The sequence below is a fragment of the Anser cygnoides genome, chromosome 20 (genome assembly GCF_040182565.1).
Source record: "Anser cygnoides isolate HZ-2024a breed goose chromosome 20, Taihu_goose_T2T_genome, whole genome shotgun sequence".
Classification (NCBI taxonomy): domain Eukaryota; kingdom Metazoa; phylum Chordata; class Aves; order Anseriformes; family Anatidae; genus Anser; species Anser cygnoides.
Window position 1 is genome coordinate 8,673,491 of NC_089892.1, and position 25,438 is coordinate 8,698,928.

The 25,438-nt window shown below is 47.3% G+C and overlaps 1 protein-coding gene across 3 annotated transcripts in view; it reads right to left on the bottom strand.

Annotated features, from left to right (window-relative positions):
- PAPPA (pappalysin 1) overlaps positions 1-25,438 on the bottom strand; it is a 362,370-nt gene that overhangs the window by 11,323 nt on the left and 325,609 nt on the right. For all 3 annotated transcript variants that reach the window (XM_013182853.3, XM_013182852.3, XM_066981035.1), the window contains 6 exons: positions 24,037-24,247; positions 23,281-23,452; positions 19,719-19,866; positions 16,971-17,080; positions 10,033-10,104; positions 6,080-6,178 (listed from right to left, as the gene is read on the bottom strand). In XM_013182853.3, coding sequence (XP_013038307.1) covers positions 6,080-6,178; positions 10,033-10,104; positions 16,971-17,080; positions 19,719-19,866; positions 23,281-23,452; positions 24,037-24,247 — 812 coding nt within the window. The remainder of the gene's footprint in view (positions 1-6,079; positions 6,179-10,032; positions 10,105-16,970; positions 17,081-19,718; positions 19,867-23,280; positions 23,453-24,036; positions 24,248-25,438) is intronic.

Sequence of the window (25,438 nt, forward strand, 5' to 3'; positions counted from 1 at the left end):
TTTGGCATTTAGGTCACAAGGGCTGTTTGGAGATAATGGAACAAGAAAGAGCCCCATTTAACTCCAGGGGCTGGTATGCAGGTTCACACCTAGGGCACCGCTTGAGAGGGCCTGGGAAAGGCAAAGATGAAGCTTGCAGGAAAAGCCCTATTTTTTTTTTTTTTGTTATTTGTAGCTCTATAAACCAGACTTTCCCATATGGAAGCCCCACAGAACAAGACATAGCTCAACCAAATCCAACAGACGCTCCTCTCCCTCCACCGGGTGCAAACCAGGAGCAGCTCCACCAGAACTGGAGCAACCGCAATGGCCTGAAGCCAGCTGGGAAGCTTGGGAAGCCCTGCCGGCACGGGGCGCTGGGTGCCCGCTCCCCGCATCCCTGCCGAGCTCCAGCACCCGCGGGGGCCGAGCCGCGCGAGGGAGCCCACCACGTGCCAAACCACACGGAGCGCGGGCGCAGCTCAGTTGCGCAGCGATCAGCTGCGCTTCCTACCCTTGTGCTACTGATTGTGCAAACATGAATGTAATTAGTCTAAATAATCACCAAAGATTTAATAGCAGCCAGACCACCCAGCGGCCAAATAGCTGGCGGTGGAGCGGGGAAGGTTTGTTCGCTGGTTTTTGTAACACTTGCTAATGAAGTGAGGTCGGATAGCAAAGCAAACACCCTCCACGAGCGCTTCCCCTGGGAACTCTGTATGTTGTGGGAAGCCCCGCGTCCCTTGAAGCCAAGAATGTTCTCTCAGGATAGGCACCATGTGCTACTACCATCCCTGCTTTTAATTTATCGCCGCCTGGAAAGCCTCCCCGAACAATTATGAAACCAGCCCTGAGCCCCAAAAAAAGCTCCCATCACATCCAACCATGACTGAAAGCGCTCCTCACATGGCCAGCAGCGAGCCACTCACGCTGCGATCAAAAAGCTCCTGGGTAAGTGAGTTCACCCAAAAGCCTGGGTGCTGCAGCATGCTTGGAGCACGCAGCAGCGCGGAGCCGCTTCCAGAGGCATGAAGCAACACTTTGCATTGTATCCGTCCTTCCTCCGAGCTCACCCGCCATTCATTGTATCTCTCCAGCTAATTATAGAGCTGACAAACACACCCAGCTGGGGACATGCAAGCAGTTCGGAGCAGCATTGTGCCACGGACATTGATCCTTCTGGATAAGCTGAATTTCCTCAGCCAGGGTGGTCACTTAGGCTGCTAATTGTGCGAACTGCCTCAAAGCCACGTTCTGCCAGGGGAGCAGGACCTGTGATTCCCCAGGACAGGTCTGTGTTGCAGAGAGAACTGGGCGAAAGCCCTTACTTCTCCAAAATACCAAGAGATGACTATTGCTGTTTTCTTAGGGGTGGGAAGGGGGCAGACCCCCCCCCCCCCCTTTCTGGGGAGCCAGGGATAGTCTTGGGAAATCCCTGCTGGAGCCAGCAGCAGCCTTTCAGTTCAAAGCTCCTTTCTTTAGGCCTTGAATTCTCGGCCATAAAGTCTCTGAAGAGGTTTTGATAAGTTGCATATCTCGTAGATAAGCAAAGCTTTGGATGAATCCCACGCGGTTTTCTATCTACCGCAAGTCCTCATTTGTTTTCCACCAAGGCACTTGCTGTTTTTCCTCTCCAAGGTGTTGGACAGAAATGTCAAGAGGCTGAAGGGGCGGCATTTGAGATGGGAATTTTTGCCAGGATGATTTTTCTTTTTCTTCTCTAAGTGCTATGGGCAAAGTGGTTGAGGGAAAACCTGAGCGATAACTGAATGAGACATGTTTTTCTCACGGGGGTTGCAGGTTTACCCCTCATGTGATGAAAAGAGAAAGCAGAGAAGAAAGGCAGAAGAAAGTTTGCTTTTTCAGACAGTTTATGTTGGGGAAAATTTAAAGCGGCAAATTCCGTGTGTTTAAATTTGCAGGGACCAGACTGCCGGATCTTCAACTAAGCAAATCTGCAATTTGAGTCTGGAACAAAGTACGTAAGCAGAGCCTGAAGAGAAACATTTCGGATTTCTGTGAGGCCTTTCTAGACAGCCTTGCACAGGGAAAAGCTGTAGAAGGGAAGGAAAAGAGAAAAGAAGTGAAGGAGAACAGTGACTGGAGAGATTTCCTGAAACTAATCGGAAAGAAACAGCCATCTACTCTCCTTGGCACGCTGCACACCCCAGGAGCTGCCAGCCCAGAGGCAGCCAGCAGTGCCCGGGTTATTTATTTTCCCCACTTTAGCACTGTCATGTATTTAATGTTTTAAAAAATAGTATCTTCTTTTATCTGCGGCAGGGCACAAAGCAAGAAGCAGCTTCCTAGAGCAGCCAGGCAAGAAGGGAGCTGGCAACCTGTGCTGGGTCAGGAGGAGAGGAAGATGAAAAGGAGATGGGATTTTGTTTTGTCCTTCACGGAAGACTTTATCCCCTCCAGATACACAACAGAAGCTTTCTCTCCCTTGGAGGTTGGCCGGCAATGGCCTTCCTGTCTCTCAGAGCTGCTCCTGGGTCATGCACAGGGCAAGCCGTGCAGCCCTGTCCTCTGCCCCGACTGCAGACGGTGTCACCTCCCTGTGCTTGGGGCTGCACTGTCAGGCACTGCAGGACCAACGTCCCTGCTGCCCTGGGTGCTGCTCGCCGCTGTGCCAGCCCTGGCTTCTTGCCCGCTGCATGGGGACGCTGATCAATTAGCACATAACAAATAATTAAGCTGATGAATGCCTCTCTTTCCCGCATGCTGACTGCAGTTGCCTAGAATTTATGCACGAAATATGACTGAATTTATTCACTGGTGTTTGCAGCGTTCATAAGAGGTCTTTAATGATTTCTTTTAAGCTCTCTGGACTGATTGGGAATAGCGCAGGGCAAATACTCATTATTTCCTATCTAAGCAACAGTGCTGATTAGCCAGTGGTTGGCCAGATAAGTCACACTGCCCTGCTGCCCTCTCGGTGCAGAAATGCACAAGGTCGTTTGCTGCTAATGCTCGAATGCAAAGGGGAAACGTGGCCTAAGCAAATGCGGCAGTGAAGCCTCTTGTGCATTTTCAGGCTAATAAAACAGGAGCAGAATCTGACATTAAGTAAGAGGGCTCAGGATTAACGCGAATATGGGTTGAATCTTTGTACTTTCAGACAACCTGGACTGCAGCACTGCATGAGCCAAAAGTGTTTTGGGGAGGGTGGTGGGAAACGCAGTGTAACTTAACTCTTGACAGTTTGCGGACATTAAAGATCTGAAGTCAGCTCTTACTTGACTGTTAGCTTCTGAATCTTCACATGATGCAATGTTAATCTTCAGCCCTTTCCTAAAATAACGTGCGGAGTTGCTATGTTCTGTTAAATGTGAACCACGTGTCACCTCAGCAATGGCTGCGACGGTGAAAAGATGATAAATCTCAAGCTTGTAAAATGTCCTGTGACATTTTGGGAGAAAAACAGGTGTTGCATAAATGTTAGACATTTATGGGTAAACTTGCAGGGGCTTTAAAAGACTGACACATCTGCCACATAGTATGTAACCCTGAAAGAAAAGGAGCAAAGCAGGCTCTTTCATGTGTTTCGCTCTCTCTATAACCGTATGAAAATACATCCTCATCTGGTATTGGAATTAACAGAGCTGGACTCGCCCCTCCCTATGTCTCCTCCAGGGTTTTGGCTTTTACACCCAATGTGTATTTTAAAACTGTGCCTGTTTAAGTAGGTGGCAAATTGTGCTGGAAGGATTTGGTATGCGGAGTATTTTTATTCAGCTCCCTTTTCTCTCACCTTTCATTGTTTTTCCCCTTGGAATATCTCCTGTAACGCTCCACTCATAAAGTTCTTCAAAGGCAGAGCTGTGTTTGAACAGCCTTGCCCAAAATCTGCTCTCCAGTCAAAGGCCTCAAACAGGAAAATAACTCATAGGGCCACGCTGCTGCCGCCGCAGGTGTCCCAGTCTGCCATGCAGCGCTGTTAGCCCCCTCTTTACCCAATAAATGTAATACACTGAGGCTTACACTTCATGCTTTTGGCCTGCAAGGCGCAAGGAGAAGGCAGTTTTCTCACTTTCAAGTGTCTTGTTTGACCTCTGGGTCATCAGTGATGTTTTGGGAGAGAGGCGAAGCTTTGGAAAGCTGAACACACACCAAGGAAGTGACAGGCTCCAGGAAGGGTTTCCCAGTGTAGTCAGTGGAAGCAGATTTACCCCCAAAAAACCTCAAAACCTCCCTCTCTATGGGAGAAATGCACTAGAAGTGTGCCCAGCTGCCTGCCTCTGAACAATCTGCCCTTGCGTTGGGTGGTTTTAGCACAGAAACCAGCAAACAACGGGGCTACAAAGCACGTTCCCCACTTGGGTGGTCACCTTGTTTCTGGGTGGCAGCGAAGCAGCAGATATTTCCAGCGTGACTCGCCTGGCTGGTGAGCGCTCACGACTGCCTGGTCTGTGCAGACCCCACTCTGTCTCAGCTCCCTGTCCAGCAATAAATTTTGCTCCCAAACCTTACTCCTGCTCCTCTCCCCCTCAATTCAGCCCCACACCCTATGTGTTTCACTCCTGTCTCTGCCCCAAGACATGTCCACTTCCCTTTCCCAGTGTTCCCAGATGGGCCAGAAACAGCCCGCAACACTGCACCGGCACAAGATCTTTGGCTGAACCAAGGAAAAGAAACCCCCACCAAAAGCCATCTTAGAAAGGACTGTTCCCTACAAAGAGGTCTTCAGTCCCTCAGCTGCGGTAGAGAGAAGTTTCTTCCTCAGACTGGTAAAATGCATGATCTCATCGCTAAATCTAGGCTTCCTCTGTCTATTCTCAAGCTTTCAAATTTATTAATGTACATCAGATACTTAAAATAGCTGGATTTTCTTCATTCTGATCTACACTCAAATCTTGAAGATGAGGAAAAAATTGTACATGCCAGAGGCTACAATTTTCTTTCCTTTCTTTGGGAAATAAGTTCAAAATCTATCCTGTTTAGAAATACATGAAATATTGTAGTGCTTCAAACCACAAGCTTCATCACTATCCTGTCTCTAACACTAGCCAGAAATAAGTATTAAAAGAAAGCATTAAGAATAAGGGGATGTGTAGAGGGATCATTCCCTTGCTCAGGAATTCAATGTTTTAGATATCGCTGTGCCAGAAACTGCAACCAGATCACTGTATTTAATAGCCACTGATGGACTTAACCTCCATGAACATGCCTATTCTTGTTTTGACTTCTATTTTGATCTCTGTGGCAATGCATCCTATCACTTAAATACACACCGTGTGAACAAGCACTTTCTTTCATTTGTTTGAATCGTGCCTCCAGGTAACTACCATTTCACTCCCTAATTACTAAGTGATAAGAAACAGAGGGTTTTATTTACCTAAGCATCCTCCCTCCATTAAATTTTGATTTTATAAATCTCTGTCACTACTGGCACCCACTGTTTCTTTTGCAAGTTTTTCAAGTCCTGGTTGATGTGATATCTCTTTGTGCAGAAGATATTTCCTATCTCTGACCATCCCTGCTGCCCTTCTCCACACCTCTGTCTGTCCTACTCTATCCTTTTGGAGACATGATGGTCAGAGAGCCAGATGCACATGGGTGCACATGGAGCAAAGTACAGACTTAAAATGATATTTTTGTTTTTCACTCTGGTCCTCTCTAAACAAATCCTAACTTTTAGTCTCCTTTTTAAGCATTGAGGGTGGATAGCAGGTTGGGCAAATATACATACCCTTCTCAGTGTATCCCTGTGAAGGTCTCTTGAGCACTAGATGCAAAATGGATGACCAACAGCTTTCCTGATCATCATACTCCAGCGTTTTGGATGGAGACAGCCTTTGCCTATAGAGCAGCTAGGGTTTATTTACAACAGGAGTGAATGAATGCCTCTAACTACTTTAATTAAGGACATGTCTTGCACAGGTATAAGGCAGGTTCTGATGGGAAATGCACATGCATTAACAAGAGAGAACTTCAAAACAAACCAACAAGAATTGAATGTCAATAGTGAGCTGGTGCCTGGACTGAAGGTACTTCTGAGACCTTGGATTCCCTATTCTAGCAAAAATAGGGGATTTCCCTGGGCACAAAGCAATACTCCCTGAGGAATTCCAGGGAAAACAGGAAGAGACATCCTTACCTTTTTGGTCTTGACTGTTGAGGCACAGCAGTCCCCACCATCATAGTTGCAGAAGGCTCGGTTGTTGATGGAGTCACAGTAGTTGTCCCCCATGAAAGGCTGGAAAATGAAAAAGCAGAGAGAGACTGAGGACATGGACATGGATTAACAGTAACAGTTGCCAGAAGAAGATGAAGCCTTGAAGGAGCCATATAGTTTGTAACATTACTGAGTGCCCTGAAAAACAAGAGATAATTATTCCCCTCTCCCTTCAGAGCAGGCAGAAAAAAAAGGACACTAGAGCCCTTGTTGGCTTTTCACATCCCACATAAGAAGATGCTTCAAGAATATTAATTTGACTAGGCCCAGAGAACAGCATCAAGGCATCTAAAATTGTGTCACCTTTTGATAATTTTAAGCTAACCTTCTGAAACTATGTGGGAAAAGAAGAAGGTTATGTATAGCAACAAAACTAGCTTGCTTTTAATAGTTGTACTTTCAACCACAGTTCTCCTAACTATGCAACAAGTGTCAGCAAGGACGGTACAAAACATATCTCAAAGAGAAATGGAAGCGATCCGAGCTGGGCACAGGGACTACATGCCCTCATCCTCTACCTAGCACTTACTGTGTGTGACCTTGGCCATGACATGTTATCTCCCTCCACTCCAAGTTTAGAGCTGGGATAATGGCAATTATTCAGATGGCCGTTGAGGAGAGATATTAAGTATAATTCATAAATCACCTTGAAAAAGAAAATGTGGTCACTAGTCTGTGCAACGTGATCACCAGGCTATGCACTGCACAGGCCCTGCATAATAATCATGATTTTGAAGAAAAGGTTGAAGTCTGGATCTTCATTACCTGTTGGAGTCCTCAAGAGACTTCCTTGGAAGTCAAATCTGTGCCTGATGCTAAAAAACCACCGTGCCATCTATAAGAAACCCAAGCAGCTCTGAAAGTTTGGAAAAATGGATGCTGAGCAGAGAGCACAGTCATATCTCTGTAACACTTCTTTCACTCGCAGGCTCACGGGGCCATTCCCATTTTATTTGCTCTTCGGAAAATTCATTTGTTCTGCACTGAGAAAAACACACAAGGGACTTTCCTATAAGAAGTCATCTTCACAGAGCGGCTGGGGAGGCTTGTGGAGGGTTCCTGGGAGGATTTTGCAGCAATTGCAGTACCAGAGATTTCCTGATGATAGACACCTGAGGAACCAGCAGTGAGAGTTCGCCATGTTCTCCCCAGAAAGAGCCACGGCCATACTCATCTGTGTTGAAATGGACTCTGTGGAGTGGTGCAGATGCAAGCTTTTACTGCTGCTGTTTTGCAAGTTTAAGGATCTCTATCAGGGTATAGGAAGTCCAGGCAATAATGGCAATATTGGACCAGAGCAGGACTACCAGGAAGCAACCAACTAATCGACTGTCACTTGTTTTGTTACAAGCAAATTCAACAAATGCCAACAAGGAAAGCAGAATTACAGGGTGAGAGCCCTATCCCTGCAAACTGGCTTAACTCCACTGACTTCCACAGATTGACTCATTTATATAGACAAAGGCTTTAACTTGTGAAGGCCCTTCCAATTTAATTAACATACCATGAGTTACAAGGGAATGATTTATAAACAGATGGAGAGAGATTTTTTTGCCAACCTGGTCATATTCAAAAAGGTGAACTTTGCTCAACCTCCCAAGACATTTCAATAGGCTTCTCCATGTTTCCCTTGTATTGCCTGGCCTTGCCTGCTTGTTGAGAAAAGTTTTACTTTAATTTTCCATGCTTATACCTGTAACCGACACCTATGAACACTGGAAAAGTACTGAGGAATTTACGGAAGAATTTGCCATTTGTTCACACTGGTACGGAGTAGGCAAGTCCATCCTTTGGAGGAAAACAATGGGACAAATAACATCTATTACGATTTGGTACCCAAATCCTCATTTGGGAGGCCCTGGAGGCCTGGCTGTCAAGGGTGAGGTCTGTAGTATCATGCATATCTCAGTGCTCCCACATTTTTGGAGGAGCCTTGTTTTCTCCACTAACTATATAGGTAGCCCAGGGGCAGTAGTTTTCCAATAAAACACCTAAGTTAGCTGCCTAGAAGTACATGGCTGACTCATAAACCTCTATTCCTGCCACTAGGGAGCGACAAAAAATCACATTGCAGCAGTCTGGGTTACCACTTTGATTGCCAAGAGCAAAATAACACCCCGCTTGCAGCCTTCTATTCAGGGAACCCTCCCTAATGCTAAGGAAATTAATACATTAGGGATTGTATCAGCTTACTGGCCCAGTATCATTGACCTACTGGCATATTATTCCCTGTTTCCATAATCATGAAAAAGCCTTGGTGAAGACGGCATTTCTTCTGAAATCTTAATGCCAGAGAACAAGCTCTGGCCCATTCTTGGATCCTGGAAGCATCATGCTCTAAAAATGATGCTAGAGGCCATTATCAATTGTCTAGGCAAAGCCTTCCAAGATGATAGATTGCGAAGCAGTGACACTGCTGAATGAATGATGAAAAGAAGGAAGTGTCTATTGATGCAGAGGGATCTGGCAATTAACAATGATGGAAGGAAGGAAAATGCTGAGAAAAAGCATGTCAGTAATAATGGCTTCTGGTAAATTATTACATCATTGCAAAGTTTGCCTCAGTAACAACTACCCTTAAACAGCAGGAGAATGGATACCCAATGGTGCATCAGCACCTGAATGGCATTTCTTAATGGTCGCTGGATGTTATTTTAGCTCTCTTTGGAGAATAGGGGCGCCCAGCCAGCCTGCATGAATGTAATGCGTGAGATGGCTTATGACATTCAAAGCACTGACAGCAGAATGCTTTTCATTTAGGGAGCAACTAGACAGAAACTATTACATTGTTGGAGAGTTATTACCCTCTTGGGCCCACCATTTGTATGTGAAGGAAACCTGTCTTTCACTTCAAGACAAATCATGCCATACAGCAATGTGGTCTAGTGTTTTGTGTCAGATTTAGGAGTTCTGTGCCATGTTCCACCACTGTGGGCAAATAACTTCAGTGCGCTTGTAAAACTGGCTTACTGAGTGCGAGAGTGCAGTTGGTGCTGCATGAAGGCAGATCTGGGTTCAAGACACAGCTCTTCCAGAGCACGTCCATGCAACCAATGCCCCTGCCCATGAGTTTTCCCACTTGGAAAACGGGTATGATGCTTCCCAGCCTTACAAAGGTGCCCCAAGGATTGACTTCTTTAGGTGGGTGAAGCACTCAAGTCCTGGCATGATGGAAACCACATGAGTGCCGTGACCCAGAGAAAGGTGCTCCAGCCCCGCCTAACCACTGGCAACATCTTAAGAGTTCTGACTTCACAAAGATTGCTGCCAGCAGAAACATCATTCTCCAAAGTAATTGGTTATTGCATATAAGAAGTAAGACTGTAAAAATATATCATTGCTGAAAATGCAACTACATTTTTCGGATTTTTTTTTCTTGTTCAGATAGAGGCACTTGGTGGAAGGATGCATGACTTGCTCACTGTCCAGCTGTGCTGTCCACCAAGTGGCATCATTTTTTCCTCTGGCATTCTTAAAGTTTATCTATCTCCACATCAAAGCCTGAAGCCTAGCTTGCCTTAGAAAGCATTGGTTCTTTAGTAAGATGTGGAAAACAAGTAAAAGCTTTTTGCAACTTCCCAGGAAGTCCCAAATCCTGGGAATTTCTGAAGGTCTACCAATTTTCTTAACCCACTTGATCATTCAGCTCCTGCAAGAGTCACCTCACCCAGCCATCAGTTCTAGGAAAATCACCAGTTTCAACACAGAGTGTCAGAACTAGTGCAGGAGATCTCAGTTTAATTGACAGGATGGTCAAGGCAAAAGTCTGTCTGCCCCACTTGAAAAATATTTCCAGCCCACATGACTGTAGTGACTGCTACCATAACACTTAGAAGAGCTAGCAGGGACCATCTGAACTAACGCAAAAAGCTCACCTCACAGCCTTTGACACAATGAATCAGGGAAGGGTGAGGGTACCACTTGAGTCCTGCCGTGCAGACAACGCTCTGGAGGAGAGAAGGAAAAAAAAATCAAGTTAAGACAAAGAAATCAGTGTACAGAAAGTCAGCGTGCTGGTTCCTATGGCTCTCCTGTACCTAACCAATGAAGTTCAGTTCCTAACACCTCTTGTGTTCTCAGGACCTGGCTCTCCTCCAGGTATTTACAAGAAGTGTTGGACTTGACACTTGCAATAACAGAACATTTGAGAGTAAAATAATATTTAAGGTTTTCCTAAAATGTCATGTCCAATATTTTACTTATGGTGGGGGAACAAGGCAGAGAAAGGCAAAGGCACAGGTCCACTGTCCAGCTCTTGGGTAGGGAGGAGTCATTTTAGGAATTCATTTAGGGATTTCTTTGGTGCTGCAAAGCATTGCTCTGTTTCACTACCCATATCTGTACTTCTTGAAGATGTAAACAGATAAAGGTGGACTTTCAGATACATTTTCGCACCATCCTTTAGATCTTAAATAGAAGCACATCCCACTACACACCTTCAAAATAACCCCCAGAAAGGACAGCGTCATCTGTTACACTCTATGAGCTTTATAATAATTTCTGTACAGACTATGTTTACAGATTTTCTGTAAGAAAAAAGTTGGAGTGCCTAGTTTTGGAGAAGAATGAGATACCTGCCTACTCGAAGACACACCAAGGGCAGTCATTGTCTGCCTGCAGACATGGAAAAATAGATTTTAAGAGTGGATGAAAGGTTTGGCCAGTCAGTGGAGATGGACGTCCAATACCATGGACATCTAGGTGATGGGACTCCCATCCCTTCATCATGACAATGTTCCTTTTTGGGTTATCTTCCGCGGACGAAACACTACAATGGGCAAGATGAAAACGCGGGTACTCATCAAAGGGCAGGGGCTGGGGTTGGATGGAGGCATGGGGAAGGAAGGAATTAACATTTGGGAAGACCTGACGCACAAGCCATCCCTTCCCCTGTTTATTTGAGGTCTAATTTAATCCATCTGCAGGGGAACCTCAGCATGTTTTCACAGTTTCTGTCATTTGAGGCTTACCTGGCGTGTGCTAGCAAAAGGACTTTTATACTATCTGACTGGAGTTGTTTATCTTTCCGATGCTCTCGGATTTTCCACTATTAGTCAAGCCCGGCTTGCCCCACCTGCCTCACAACAGGGCCTGTCTGTGTGAGTGCAGAAGCGGCCGGGCAAGGGGGGACGCTGCTTGTCCCCCAGGAGGGAGGCTGCAAGGTGCGGGGGCCCCGTGGTGCTCCCCCAGCGCGCTCCTGACAGACAGCTGGAGATTTCCAGGCTGTTGCCTGCCACAAATGGTGAGATTTCCCCCCCCTCCCCCCTTCTGTTTATTGCACTTCAGAGGGAAAAGAAAGGAAACTTTTCTAGGTTTCAAAATAAACAAGGCCAGTCAACAGATCGGGAGGGGGGAGAGGAAAGGAAGCAGTTCAGGAGCCTTTGAACCAAAGTCTTAAACCAAAGTAGACGAACTCAGGCATTTGCCTCCCGTATGTGAGGCCAGCCAATAAGGAGGAAAAGTGCACTTCCAACGGGCATCTCACATTCCCCTGGTAAGAAGCATCAATATCTACAAAACCTCTTGAACCACGTGGATGTTTATGAGCATTTGGAGCTAACAAAAGGAGTCAAATAGCTCCGAAACAGGCTCTTATGAAAGGAGGTTTCCAAATGAGATCAGTCCCTCAGAGAAGATGCACTATTTCCCCGACCCTCCCAGCATCAAAAACCCAGCAGCTACTGCATTTTGTCCTTCCCCTCCTTAGAGGAGCAGAAGGAAGGTGATGCCTCTGCTAGGACAGTGCTCTCCTTGGAGCACAGATCTCTGCTCTGCCTCGAGGTCGTCTTAAGTCCCAGTGGCTAAAACAGCCTTTGGCTGGACGGCTTCCAGGGAAAGGGCGTGCAGCCCCAGGCTACAGCGTAGGACAGCCAGTTGACCTTGCATGAGATTAATCACTGGGTCAGTGGGACACTCACACAGCTCCTGGGAAAGGTTTCAGGTCCCAGCAGATAACCAGAGCATTTCACCACAATCACCACTCATCTCTTCCCCTCTCTGCGAGAGTCAGTGTCTGCCAAAAGGATTCAACTGGACAGACCTGCACGGGAATGTGGCCCAATGGCTTAGTCCCAGTTACTTCGCCTTCTCCTCGGATGATTCTTTGCTAGCAGAGACTATTAGAGCTACTCCAGCTAGGTTCAATCCTGCTAAATTTCATGGAGCTGGAAGCAGAGTATGCTGGGGAATGGGCCTTGATCACAGTCCTGGCTCCCCTTGCTGATTTTCCAAACCTGAATTCACAGCACAAGGCCTGTTTGTACCCTCAGGCTGCTGTTGTGCTGTGTGCGGTGTGGCAGGGCAGGAAAGGGGGAGTGGGTAGAGGGCTGGAAAATTGAGAAATTGGGGAGGATTCAGGTTGCTGGGCATCGCTTCTGCCTCTTGCAGTGCTAACAGACACAAAGGTGCAGGAGGGTGCTATGTTGAGCAATGAGATAAGAGATAAATCAATGAATAAAAAGCAAAGAGTGGTGTAGGCAGCACTGAGCCAGGAACCTGTTAACATGACCAGGATCCAATGGCATCAGCACGCACAAAAGGTGCAAAAAGAGGATGGCAGGACCACCTCTGACATGTGCTGGGGGAAGCCCTTGGGGCCTCTCCCTCTGCGACAGCACGTGAGCCCCATCCCTCCACACACCGCCAGGCCTCTGCAGCGACATGTGCAGGCCTCATGGCTCCCGGCTGCCCTCACACATCGGCTTCTGCAGCACAGCTGCCCTCCTGCTTGGCCGTGGTGCCTTGCCTGTGCTCCTGTCCCCATCCCATAAACGCAATTCAGCTCCAGCTGCAGTTTGGTGGCTGTGACTCCATCTGCCGCGAAGGGAGAGGAAGCCGGGATGCGCTCCCACAGTAGGTAACAAAGAGCCAAGAAAGCAAATCAAGCTGTCATTTTCTCCTTGTGAGGGAAGACCTAGTGCCTCCGGTCATGGCGCTTCCCTCTCCATTGTGGGACTGACACAATGATGTCAACCATTTGCGGGCTGCGGAGGGGATTAGGTTTCCCCAGGAGAGGCCTTGGAGAGCTCTCCTCCACCTTAGATGGGCCATGTGTCCCCCGGGGCTGGAGCATGGGGACTGGCATCCGCTGGCCTCGGCTAACTCTCTCCTCAGGCACTAAATGAACGTGGCAATTAACCATGAGCTGAACGTCGGGGTGGTGAGAGGACCAGACGCTGCTGACAAGGGAGGGGAGACGTGGATCTTGGTGGCTGTGGCCTCCTGTAGCTCCACACAGGGCAGGAGCCCCTGTGTTCCTGAGCACTCGGTCCCCACACTGCCATAAATCACCTCGCCATGCCGTGACTCAGTTTCTCTGCCTGCAAAATGAGCCCAAAACTCGCAGGAAGAGTTGAGGGGAAGAAAGGAGGAAAGCTGCAAAGCCTAAAGGAAGAGGGACAGATTCTGGTTGCTCCCGGTATTTAAGGAGAATTCCCCTTGATGTCTTCAGGACATCCAAAATCCCAGGACTTGCAGTGTTTGGGTGCAAGGCATAGGGGAAAACATCACCAGCAGTGGGGCAGCATCCCCTGTCAGCCCCGCTGGTAGGCACAGCCAGGGCACGCAGACCCTTTTGAGGCTAACCAGGCACGCACGTGCTTGCAAAGCATTTGACACAAAGGCAAGGACCCAAACTCAGACAACCTAGGAAATTAGGTGTCGGCAGTCACTGGGAAAGAGCTGTCAAGCTGTCCTTCCGAGCCATTTCACTTTTTTCTCTCCACTGCCTTATAGTCAGTCTTGGCAGCTCTATCTATAGGTGTCTTCAGCAGCTCACTGCCCCTTGCACGCACGCGGAAAATGGGAAATCATGGGCAGAGCAATGATTGCTCCGAACACGGCCTGCCACAGCACAACAGACACACAAGAGATTTCAGGTGGCTTTTTTTTGTTCCTGCTGAACATGTTGATTTGGAAGACACTGCAAATTTGCCCTGATTTCAGCAATCTGTTTCAGACCAAGCAAAGCAACGCAGCCTCAATCAATTCTGAAAAAACACATTAATATTAAGACACTTTTCTAAACAAAGTATCTGCTGTTGTTGTTGTTCCTTTGAGAGGACACTTAATTTCTAAGTTTATTTCATTTATTAAACAAAAAGATTAAAAATGATTGGAAATTAAATATGAAGTTATGTTCAAACCAACATGGTTTTTCTCCAATTTTTTGGTTCACCAAAAATCACAGCAACAAAAAAATCACTTTGGTTAGCAGAAAACATTTTTTTTTTTAATTTGACAGAACTTCCAGCGAACCGAAAAATCAAGTGATTTGCACAGCTCTGCTCTAAACAACTCCCAGAGGAGGGATGGTTCCCTCTTCCCACTTTGCTTCCACAACAGCTGTTGCTTGAGCAGTCACACACAAATATATTTTTTTCTTGCCGGCTCTCCCTGTTTCATCTGTGCCTGTCCTCTCAAATATAGGCCCCACAGATAGGTTCTGCCTTTATCTACTGTTCATACTGCACTGATTTGTACGTTATTTGTGGCTGAAATTAAGTAACTAAAAGTGTTTCCTTTGTATTATTCAAGTACTTCAAGATCAACAAAGATTGCGCGTAAATGCAACCAGCTGGTCGCTTTGCTCATATGGCACAACAGCGAGCTGTCAGTGAACGTAAATAGAGACACTTATTATTAATGATACACAGCATATTGCCATGGGGACCTTCCCCTAAGGCATCCCAGTCTCCATCTCCCCAGGGTCTCCACTGGCAGCAGCTTTTCCCCCAGCGTGGGCTCCCTGCGAGGCACAGCTCCCCGTGGGTGACATCCTCTTATCTGAGGAGCGGAACGTGACGGATGTCTTACAGCTTCCAAAAAAATCCCCTCTGGCATGTCTTAGCATCGCCCCACCAGCCGCCTGCCCTGCAGGTCTGCCTTTCAGCCCGGTGCATGCACAGCCGCTGCTTGACAAGCAGAAAACCTTACACAACCCAGCCGGGCCCTGTCTGGGAGGACATAGCTCTGGGTCCCAAGGAGACAGAGAACAGAGCCATTCTCTGCAGGCCCCAAAAGGCTCCCCTCCATCTCCCAGTGGAAGTTTTCTGGCCCAAATCTCACCTACAAAGCGTTTGTGGGTCAAACTTGTATCTACTCACAGCCTAAAGCTCCTGCAAGGTCCTCACCATCAGGGCAAACAAGGTCTTATTTACCACTGTACTCTTGGAAACTGATTTTGCCTCCATCCCTCACTCCCCTCATCTCCCCCTTTATTACTCTGTGTTTTCCCTGCTGCCTAATGAGCCCTCCAGAGACCTGCAGGTATAAAACTCGTTACAGTTCCCTCTGCGCACCCGCATCAATAAACGAAGGAGCACAGCAGAGAACTGGAGGGAAGCTGTCACTTTATTTCACCATGAATTACAAAACCACTTAAAAGTCTAGCACTCGGGAAAGGGCCAGTGAGAAATCGCCCCTAATGCAGAGATAGGGGTTTTCTTTATGTTTCATGCCAGAAACTTGGCAAAGCCCAGGCTTAGGCAGTAATATAATCTCGGCGTCTGGAGTGATTGGGAAGCTGGGACGGACACTGTGAGCTTGTCGTATTCTCTGGACTTATGTTCCTCATCCCTTTCCAGGATTTAGTCTATTGCTCCGTATGGCCCTGTATGAAATCGGGAAATATAAAGTGGTGGAGATTTTCAGAGCAGCTTGCTACCCACAGCCAAGGCCAGACTGAAAAAATCCCAAGCCCTGGGTACACATTTAGGCATGTGGTGAAGCAAATAGATCGCCAAAGCTGCTCCGTATATACTGGGGCTGTGCTGGCTGCCTGCTCTCTTACTAAATCTAGCTCGAGTGTGCAAAGCACAGGCTGCGGCAAAGCTAGGGCCAACTATATAAAGGCAGACGGTGTTTGCTCAAGCACTACCAGCAACCTGCACTCTGGTGGCATGTGATGGATGGGCCAGCACCTTCTGATATGCATCTGAGCACACCCAGGTAGGTGCCTACACCTGCAGAACCCCTGCCTGTGCACAAGCGCCTGTTTGCAGGCATTTCAGATCAGGAGGGCATGTTTATGTAGACGCATGAGGGTTTTCAGAAAGCGGTGGGTGTCTCCCACTGGTATCCCAGTGGAGACAGGAAACAAGCAGCTATTTGCTGCCAGCAGCATGCATGTGCGTGGCTGAGTGTGTGTGCAAGGTATTGTGTGTGGGCCTGAGTGTCCCCACAGGGGCAGATGGCACTGCCGTGTGCTGGAGGACGCACGGAACAGCACATCGCAAGCTGCCTGTGCCTTTGCAGGGCAGGAGGAAGAAGTGGTGACCTCTGGAAGGGGCTGTGCTGAGCAGGCAGCTCTTGCATGCCGGTAAATGGGCGGGGGGAGGACCCAGCCAGCTCTGCTGCTTCAGGAAACAAAATATCCTCTGTATCAGCTTCTTTTGTCATCTTAAAGCAGTGTCGAAAAATCCAGCCCTGCCACCTGAACTGTACTGAAGAGGAGGAAGAGAATAGGATCTGGCCGGTGCCTGTTCTCTCATTTTCCATCACGTTTTCCTGTGTGATGAATCACATTCCCACATCAGACCCTTGGAGGTGCTAGGTGGATCTGAGCACAGTGAACTGGGGCCTCTACCTTGAACAGATTTTCACTGGGAAAGCACAGAAAGAAAACAACTTCGAGAAAAAGGCACCACATTGCTAGAACAGCACACAAAGACACGACAAAAACCAGGAGTTCTTTTCTAAAGGGCAGAAGAGCTTTCCCCATAAACTCTCCTCACTGGATGAACCACAGGTAACACTGCTCACTGCATGCAAACACGCAGCAAGGGATTAGTTAGTAAAATTGTCAGGCACTGACCTTCACTCTTTGAGGGTTCATCCAGTGTTGGATGTCTTGCACAGTCTCGTTCACACGCAGGAGGATGGGCTCATGACTGTGATCCAGACACGAGGTGGTACACTCCGCGCCTGCACACAAAATAGAGAGGATAAAGGTACAGCACCAAGCAAGCAGCTTCTTACCCTCTCAGCATCCTTCCAGCTGAAGGACAGGATTAGGGCTCATTTTTCCTAAATTGCAATTAGCAGTCAACCATAACTATCACATATCTTCTAGCCACACATGAAATGCTGAGTACAACCCTGCCTCTCAGCAGGAGACTGGGGGGGTGGGCAGATATTCCAGGGTCTTTTTATATGAGCTGCATATCTAGGTATTTCTCTGGCTATTAACTCCAGAAGGGGGGTCAGGTTTTGTTCTTTCAGATCACCAAGAAAATGTGGAAGTTTTTCCATTTCGACTGCTCTTTCAAGCAATGGGACTGATTAAGCTAAGGCTGCCGAACTCATCTCACCTATGACATGACATAATCCTCCCGCTTGATCTAGCAAATTTACAGACCTTCAATAATAATCTTTCAGGTGGTGGCCAAACCTAATGATACTGCAGGCGAGCTATCACCTAAGTCCCATAGTTGATAAGAAGTACACAGAGAGGTAATGATGGCTTTGTTCACACATAAACCTGGTTTTTCTCTGATTAACTGTCATGCCCAGTGGGAATCGTGTCCTTTCTTTATTAAAACATGCTGCGATACTCTGCGGCAATATCCCAGAGCCCTGTGGTGACACAACAGTAAGCCCTAGTGTGTTGGACCATTACCATTTCCCCCCTGGAAAATCACTCTTGAATGGCACAGCTGCTGCAAACATGTCATTAGGGTTTCTGCACTCCAATCAGCGCTGGGGGAGGAATTAATCTCTGTGCTGGTTTGGAGAGCTGAACCTTTGACTCAACACACACCTCAGCCTGGAAGGGCAGATTAGGTGTCTGAGAAATTACCGAAGGTGTGTGGGATTCACAGTGACCACGACTGGATGCTATTATTTTCCGCACCTGCTTCTGCCTTCTCGCGTCCTCCCGCGTGGAGGAGTCAGCGGGAGCAAAGCAGACACTCTTGGCCAGGGAGGCTCGGGGAGTGCCTGGGGTTTGTTTTGCTTCTCTAGTGCATGTGGTAGCGGCTCCATGGACCCCCTGGACAAGTGCCTGAAGACCTACTGCGAGCGAGTGGAAGGAGCACGCCTTCTCGGAAGGCCATCGATCAGGCTCCCGAAAACACCAAAAAGAGAAGAAAACCCCAACAACCTGATCCCGAAAGGTGGTGCTGGGTGAGCCTAACAAAGTGTGTGGTATGTCTCCATCTGCTGAGGATAAGAGCCAACGGCCGCTGTGCCCTCTGCGAGCTGTTCCTCATGCTCTCCAGGAGGATCCAGCCCATGATCCCACTGCCTCCAGGACAGCTGCATGGTCTTGTCCCAGGTACAGATCCACCAGACCCTGCATCTGGGCACGGGACCTGCAGCCAAGCTGGTAGGGCTGGGAGAGGATGGAGGGAAGGCAGGAGCCCACTGCCCAGGCAGCTGCAGGCCCTCCTGTTCCCAGCCCCAAGGCTCCCCTCTCCAGGCCAGAAATCTGGATTTCTCCCCTTGTAAAGCCCTGCCCAGCTCAGGCAGGTAACCTCATCTCAAGGGTAAAACGCCTTGCCACATTAAGAGTCGCCGCAGCCTGCTTGCTGCTTGCTCTCCTGCGCTCTGCCGCACTATTTACACTTAGAGCGAGGAGCGGGTCGGAATTGTTTTGATATATGATCTGTAATTGGCATCGTTACAGAGCGGTGATCTCATCCAGGTTGTGTTCTCCTCCCCAGGGAGGGAACACAAGGCGGCTCGTGGTCCCTCGCATGGCTGCGATATAATGAGGGAGCCGCAAAACGAGGAAATTTCTCCAAGTTCAAAGGGGCAGACGGGGGTGGGGGGCCTGGTGGGGGGCTGCAGGAAGGGGTCTGGTGGGGCTGCAGCCTGTGCAGCTCCCATTGCAACCCATGCAGAAGGGAGACTTTAAAAATGGGGGCTGAAAATACAATTTTGTGTATTTGCAGTATGGAAAGTATGTCTAGGTGACACAAAGAGAAGCTGAGCTCAGAAAGCACCCCAAAGCTCAGCACTCCCTGCAAAGTGACCAGACACCCCAGGTGGAAGGGCAAAACATCCTTAAACAAGCTCCTAAACAACTGCCATACCAAAGGGGATGCTCAGCTGGTCTTATATTCTTTCTGGAGTGATCTGAATGATCCTGCTGCTGTGCTTCCCTGCCAGCGTCCTGCCTTTTGGCATCTGAGGTGTGCGTGTGTATGCGGGATTGAAGGAGGGGGACATTACAAAATTGTAAGAGCAAGCTGAGGTGCAAGATCTCCCCTTATTTTAGGGCTGGATGTATCTTTGGTGCAGTCTGGCTTGCTGGCTGCCCCTTAAAACCAGCTGGCTGAGAAGGGACATGATGAAACTAGAAATGCCAGAAGGAGCAGGCAGTCAGCACGTTATGTGCCTCCTAGACTCTAGAGCATCATACTTCCTAAAAGCAGTTCCCTATAAATCTACCCATAGCAACCTCTCACTCAAGTAAAGGGCTCCATAGGAGAAGGTGACTTTGAGGACTGCAGACTCCTTCCTTCCTCCCTCTCAATCCCATCCTCCTCCTCATTCCCTTCACTGCTCCCTGCCGAGCTGCCTCCCCCGTGGCAGGTGGCCGGGGCTGATGCTCACAGACCTATTCCGTAGCCGCTGGAGCACTGCAGCTTCAGGTGGCTGTTGAGCTGCGTGGGCAGGGCGCACTGGCCCTGCATTTCCCTGCAGAGATGAAAGGAGCCGCTCCAGGTGCCATCCTTCCGGCAATGAATCACGTTGCTTCCACGGCCCTGGGAACGAGAGAAGGAGATAGCGAGGACGGTCACAAAAACAAGAGCAAGGACACCAAACAGGCTGAGAAGGGAGAATCGGGCAGAGCCAAAGTGGGAGCCAAGTTCTGGAGCTGGGACAGGCCCCAGTTGGGACTGCCAGCCCTGGTGGGCAAGGAGGGGTTTTCTTCTAAGCAATAAATAAAAGGGAGCCTGTGCCACATGCACACACATTCCTCTTCTGTGCAATGTGATGTCTGTACAAGGCCCTTGCATGGTCTCTACCTTAAAAAGGACGCACTCTAGCTGCAGTAAAGGTGCATTCACCCCATTTGCCCTCTTTCTTCTTGTTGAGAGGTCTGTGTTGACTGCAGACAACCCTTTCCCTCTTCCATTTTGTAACTAGTTGTATCATCTTTGTCTCAGAAAAGAAAGAATTCCCGATGGCCAGCTGAAGGAGGAAGGGAAGCGGGACACGAGCAGGGATGCTCAGCAGGGCAGAACATGCTCTTTAGAGCTTGGCTGCCTTGAATGACAGCAAACGAAGAGGCAGAGGTAGATATGCACAGAGGCAGGTGGAAAGGAGAAAAAAAATCCTCTGGTGTGGGAATGGGCAAGGAATGGAATATGACATTTCTCTTATAGCAAAGATTCTCTGTACAATACTGAAGAATGAATACCAGAGTCCAAGGGGAAATATCATGCCCTTTAGAAACAACAAAGGAGTGCACAGGCAATCTTTTGTCAGATCTATCCACATGGCATTGGAGATTTCTGCACAAGCTGTTCGGCAGGATCTGCAAGCCTAACTGCCACGGGATGATGTGGGACAATCAACAGGAGGATGCCTGGGGTGGCTCGGCTCCAAGCCTCCCACAGTGACCCTGCTCAGTGGGAGAAGCAGAGAGGATCTCTGCTTCTCCTTGCCTATTACACATACCAGGCATGTTGCCTGCAACCTACCCACCCTGCTCTGGGAGACTGTGCTGGATATCTCTGGGGATGTTTCAGTGGCTGTCTATGCTGGGATCCCAATCCCAGCAGGGATGCTTGAGTCTTGGGAGCTCTTCCCTAGGTCCCACACCACTTGTTGCAGAGGGATCTGCACAAGTCCCTGGTGCAGGTATGCACGATTGCAGTGCCTTCGGTGTTAGTGTTACATTTGATATCTTAATGCCTTTTTTTGCTCAGCTTTGTTGATGAACATAATATTCAGTGAGATACAAAGTGGTCTTATTGGCATACTGTGTGGGACCTGCATCCCCTTCTCTAGACATCTGGCCATTGCCAGGAGTAATAAGAAAATCATATGAAAGGATAATGGACCAGATGGACTCAGGGTGTGATCCAGTTTGGTGACTCAGCTAAGGGCCAGTTCTGCAGAGACTGATTAATTTAGATCTGACCGTTTACACAATTTGTGTGCAATATTCAGAAATGGAAGGCCCTTGCTCTGGGTGCTGGGGGAGGCACCTGCTTAAATGACCATTATGCTCCTGGTGATTAAGAGATGCCATATGCAGAGCTGAGTAATGATCTTTCAGCATGGTGACAAATTCAGGAAGATATTGCTAAGTGATAATTGAGCACAATTTGCTGTTTTAGCAAGTGTGGTGCACTTCCATTGCAATTTGCATGCCAGAGTTCTAAAGGTGAGCCATGAAACCTGATTTATGTTGCCAGAGTTGGCTCTGTTTGAGGGTACTATTGTGTAGTTTCTGCAATGTACTCAGAGATCCCAGGATATCCATTGCTATAGTAACATCCTGTCCATCATTCCCTGACCTGAAAAATCTCTTGTGAAAATCCCTGCTGGGTTTCTTGCTTGGATGCAACGTGCATTATCACCTTATATAGCTGAGAGAGACTTAGTGGGGTTTAATCCTTAAATAATTAACACCTCTCAAGTGGTTCTGCCTTGTGCCAGGAGTTCTCCCTCTTTTTCTGTCTATTTTCTGGGATATCTGGAAATACCTTTCTCTGCAAATCCCTTTCTCGGGATGTTACCTGCTTCTTTGCTCAAGGTGCTTTCACAGCTGAAAAGTCACTACAATCTTCCTTTCAAAGAATAGAAACGTAGCTGTATCTCTCACTTTCTACAGCTTACCTAATTATTGCTGTAACCCTGACTCCACTGCCTGCCTCTCTTCACATCCAGCTCCTTTAAAAGCAAACGTAAAGCTCTCATACCTGTTGTCCCTCGTGGCCCCGGTTTCCCTGCGCTGGCACTGATGGTGCAGTTAGTTTGACCCAGTGCATAAAGCCACAGATGCCATATCCCAGAGCTTCCCACCCAAACTGCACCCATGTGTGCATTTCACAAGACTTGAAACTTCACATAAACCTTATAAAAACAGATCTTCAGGTACTCTGATACAAAACCCCAGGCTCTACCTCCCATCTCCATGAAGTGGGCAGGACAACTTTGCAGGGAACGGGGCAGCAAGTGCAGTTTTCCAGTCTCAGAAACCTCAGTGCTGTTTCTTCTGTAGTTGCGGATTTTAACATTTGGAGCAGGTATTAGAGGTGTTTTTCCGATCACTGGCACTATGGAAGGTCTGATCCCTTTTTCAGGTGTCCTCAGAAATAGGACTAATATTAAAAGACCTTTGACAGAGTGCTCTGTTCTCTGCAGTGTGTATAGTAACAGCAGCTTCTACATCCCCACTTTCTCTTCCCAAACATATTAAGCAGTAGCACTTCTGGGAGAAGTTACTCATCTCACAAACTATAATTACCTCTGGTGAGGTAAACTAAACATTTCAAACATGATATTAAAGACCAGACTTTCTCGTATCAGTGAACACAGCTCCTACAAAGTCAAAGGCAACACGCTGATTTATGCTGGATAAGGATTTGACCTCTGATGCCTTGTCACACCTTTGCAGCCACAAAAACCATGGAAGTTTACAGACAGTTCACTTGAATAGTGATAATCCCTATAAATTATCTATGGCATACACATGGTGATAAAGGGAAAAAGAAATGGAGAGAAAACCAAGGTAAAACAGAAAGAACAAACAGGATGAGTGCATGTAGCTCATATCCTCCTTTCATTCATTACTCTTTATTTCCTCCTGTACTAATACAAGACCAGAAACCACATTTGATAATGCCTACCTAGATCAGAGAGCCACTGACACAGATTTTTCAGCTACTTACTTGTCTAGAAAACAGTAAGTCACTCATTGCTAGTCCTCTATGGGTAATAGTTAATACCATTACTATAGTCATAAAAATGATATTTCCAGGCTCTTCGAAGTCTCTCTCTTTTTGTACTTTAATTACATATTTCCCTTCTCCATCTCTCTGTTTCTGGTCTCACAAGAGCTCAAGGGAGTTATGGCACTTGGTCGTTCCAAGATCAAAGGCCTTAGGGAACATAAGATAAAAACACACCTTTATGGGCTGAGATGGTCTGGATAAGAGACTCACCGACTGATTGTCATCGTCTTCACACTTGATCCTGCACTCGCTGTTGAACTGGAAGCCATTGGAGCACTGGTAGAGCCCGTGAAACTTGGATGGTGGAGGGTCGCAGGTAACGGGCACGCAAGCGCCTGGCAGCCACGTGCCGTCTTGTGTGCACTGGATCTTAAAGGCTCGCCTTTCCGTGCGGAAAAAAAACAAGACCATTTACTGAGTGGCTGAGTCAGCCAAGAGCTTCTGAGCTCTGCTAGCAGGTTGCAGGGGATGGGTGTGCTTGAGCTTTTAACACTTGGGGAACAAGTTGTGAATCTGCGTCATGAGGTCTCCGAGAAAAAATAACGATTATTTGCAAAGCTAACATTCAGCCATCCAGCCTAAACTCAACTCCTTCGGCCTTGGACATGTCTCCCCGAAACACCACTTCCCAGGCTTGTGGGCTGTGGTTGGTTTGAAGTGGGTTTGTGCAGAGTCAGAAGTATATGACAGCACTAACCCTTTCCCGCAGAGTTTCAAAGGGGACTCCCCAGGCTGCATATCAAAGGCTGTTTCTAAGGTAAGGTCTGTTTTCTGAACACTGGCTATGATTTTCAAAGAAGCCTAAGGGAGTTAGGTGCCTATATCCCCTTGATATGCACACCTATCTGCGTGAAGGCAGCATTCAGAGGTATTCTCTGTTATAAACAGCCCATCCGCTTCCTAAAATCTGTTTAACCCATGGCTTTCTGAATCATGCTGGCTGCGTGGCATTACTATTGTACGTACTTCCTTGCTTTTCTGGAGGATCCAGGGACATGGTAACCTGGTTTGCATTTGTACTTGCAAAATGAGCCCACTTTGTGCTTATCTTCCCGGCAACGAGTAGTCTGGAGATCTGCATTAGGGACGATGGAGGGTGCTCGACACATCAGCTCGCACAGGGCTTCTGGAAAGGACCACAGCCCATCCTCCATGCAGGTCAAGTTGCTGTTGTTTCCTGAGAAGGACAGTGAGCAACATAACATTCAGCAGGACTGGTTGTTGTGGTGGTGTTTTTTTTTTTCACAAGTGTCATTACACCCGTAATATATCAACAACCACCTCAGCTGGCTTGACAAATTTAACTGTGTATGTCCTGTATATTTTCTCTTTCTAGATGATGGTGTTAAATCATTAAGGACTCTTTTTTTTCTTTTTTTCTTTTTTTTTTTTCAGGAGACAATAGACAGACTTTATTTCAGGAAATGCTATAGCATAGGTGAAATCTCACTAGATTTGCATTTTGTGTGTGTGTGTGTGTTTTGTTTTTAATTCTGTTCCTTATTTTGTTCTTCTCTGAAAGAAAGCTTGCTTCATACATCAACGTCCTCCTCTCTAAAGCCATGGAGATATCCACGTTAAGACAGAGTGTTTGGAACCGTTCCATTCTTCATACTGCTTCTGTGTTATATCCCTTCCCTGAATCTCTCCTTCTTACTTCAATTTTGAGCCTTTTGGAGCAGCATCTGTTAATATTAGAGTCACTACTCCAACACAATGAGGAGACGTTATCAGCTGGGGACTCTCAGTCCGTGGGGACTACTGTGATAAATATGATTCATAATACTCATTAGAGACTCATTTTCCTTAGGAAGCTTTCTTGACCAGCACCTCAAAGGTAAAAGGTACAATAGATCTATTTGCCTCTGCTATGACCTAGTTGACTTCAGAAGGGTAAGCTAAAAGTAGCCTACTCTCAGTGTATTTTGTATTCTTTGTTATTTTATACTGTATGTTAAAAAGGAATAAGCTTTTCCTAAGAAACAAAACACCGCTATGAGCCACTAACCCTTCAAAAATCCCTAATACTCTATTGAAATCCTTGAGCATTGCTGCAGGAACTCTTCTCAACCCACAAGGCATATTTTCAGCAGTCAGCCAACTTCAGTGTTATCCAAAATAATACCGACAAACTGCTAGCCCTAGAGCAATTCCATCTCTTTGAGAGAGAAGGAAGAGAGCTGGGACATTGGCGCTGGAATTCAAAGAAGAAAACAAAAGGCTCTGGAGGGCTCAGGAAGGTATGTAGAGGAGCCCTCCTGCCCTATCCACAAAGATAAGAGAAGCTTCATTAAATCAGTACTGGCTTTCTCTCTCCCCTCCCCAGTTGCAGATGATTGCAGAGGTATTTTGTGCAGAAGGGAGCTCT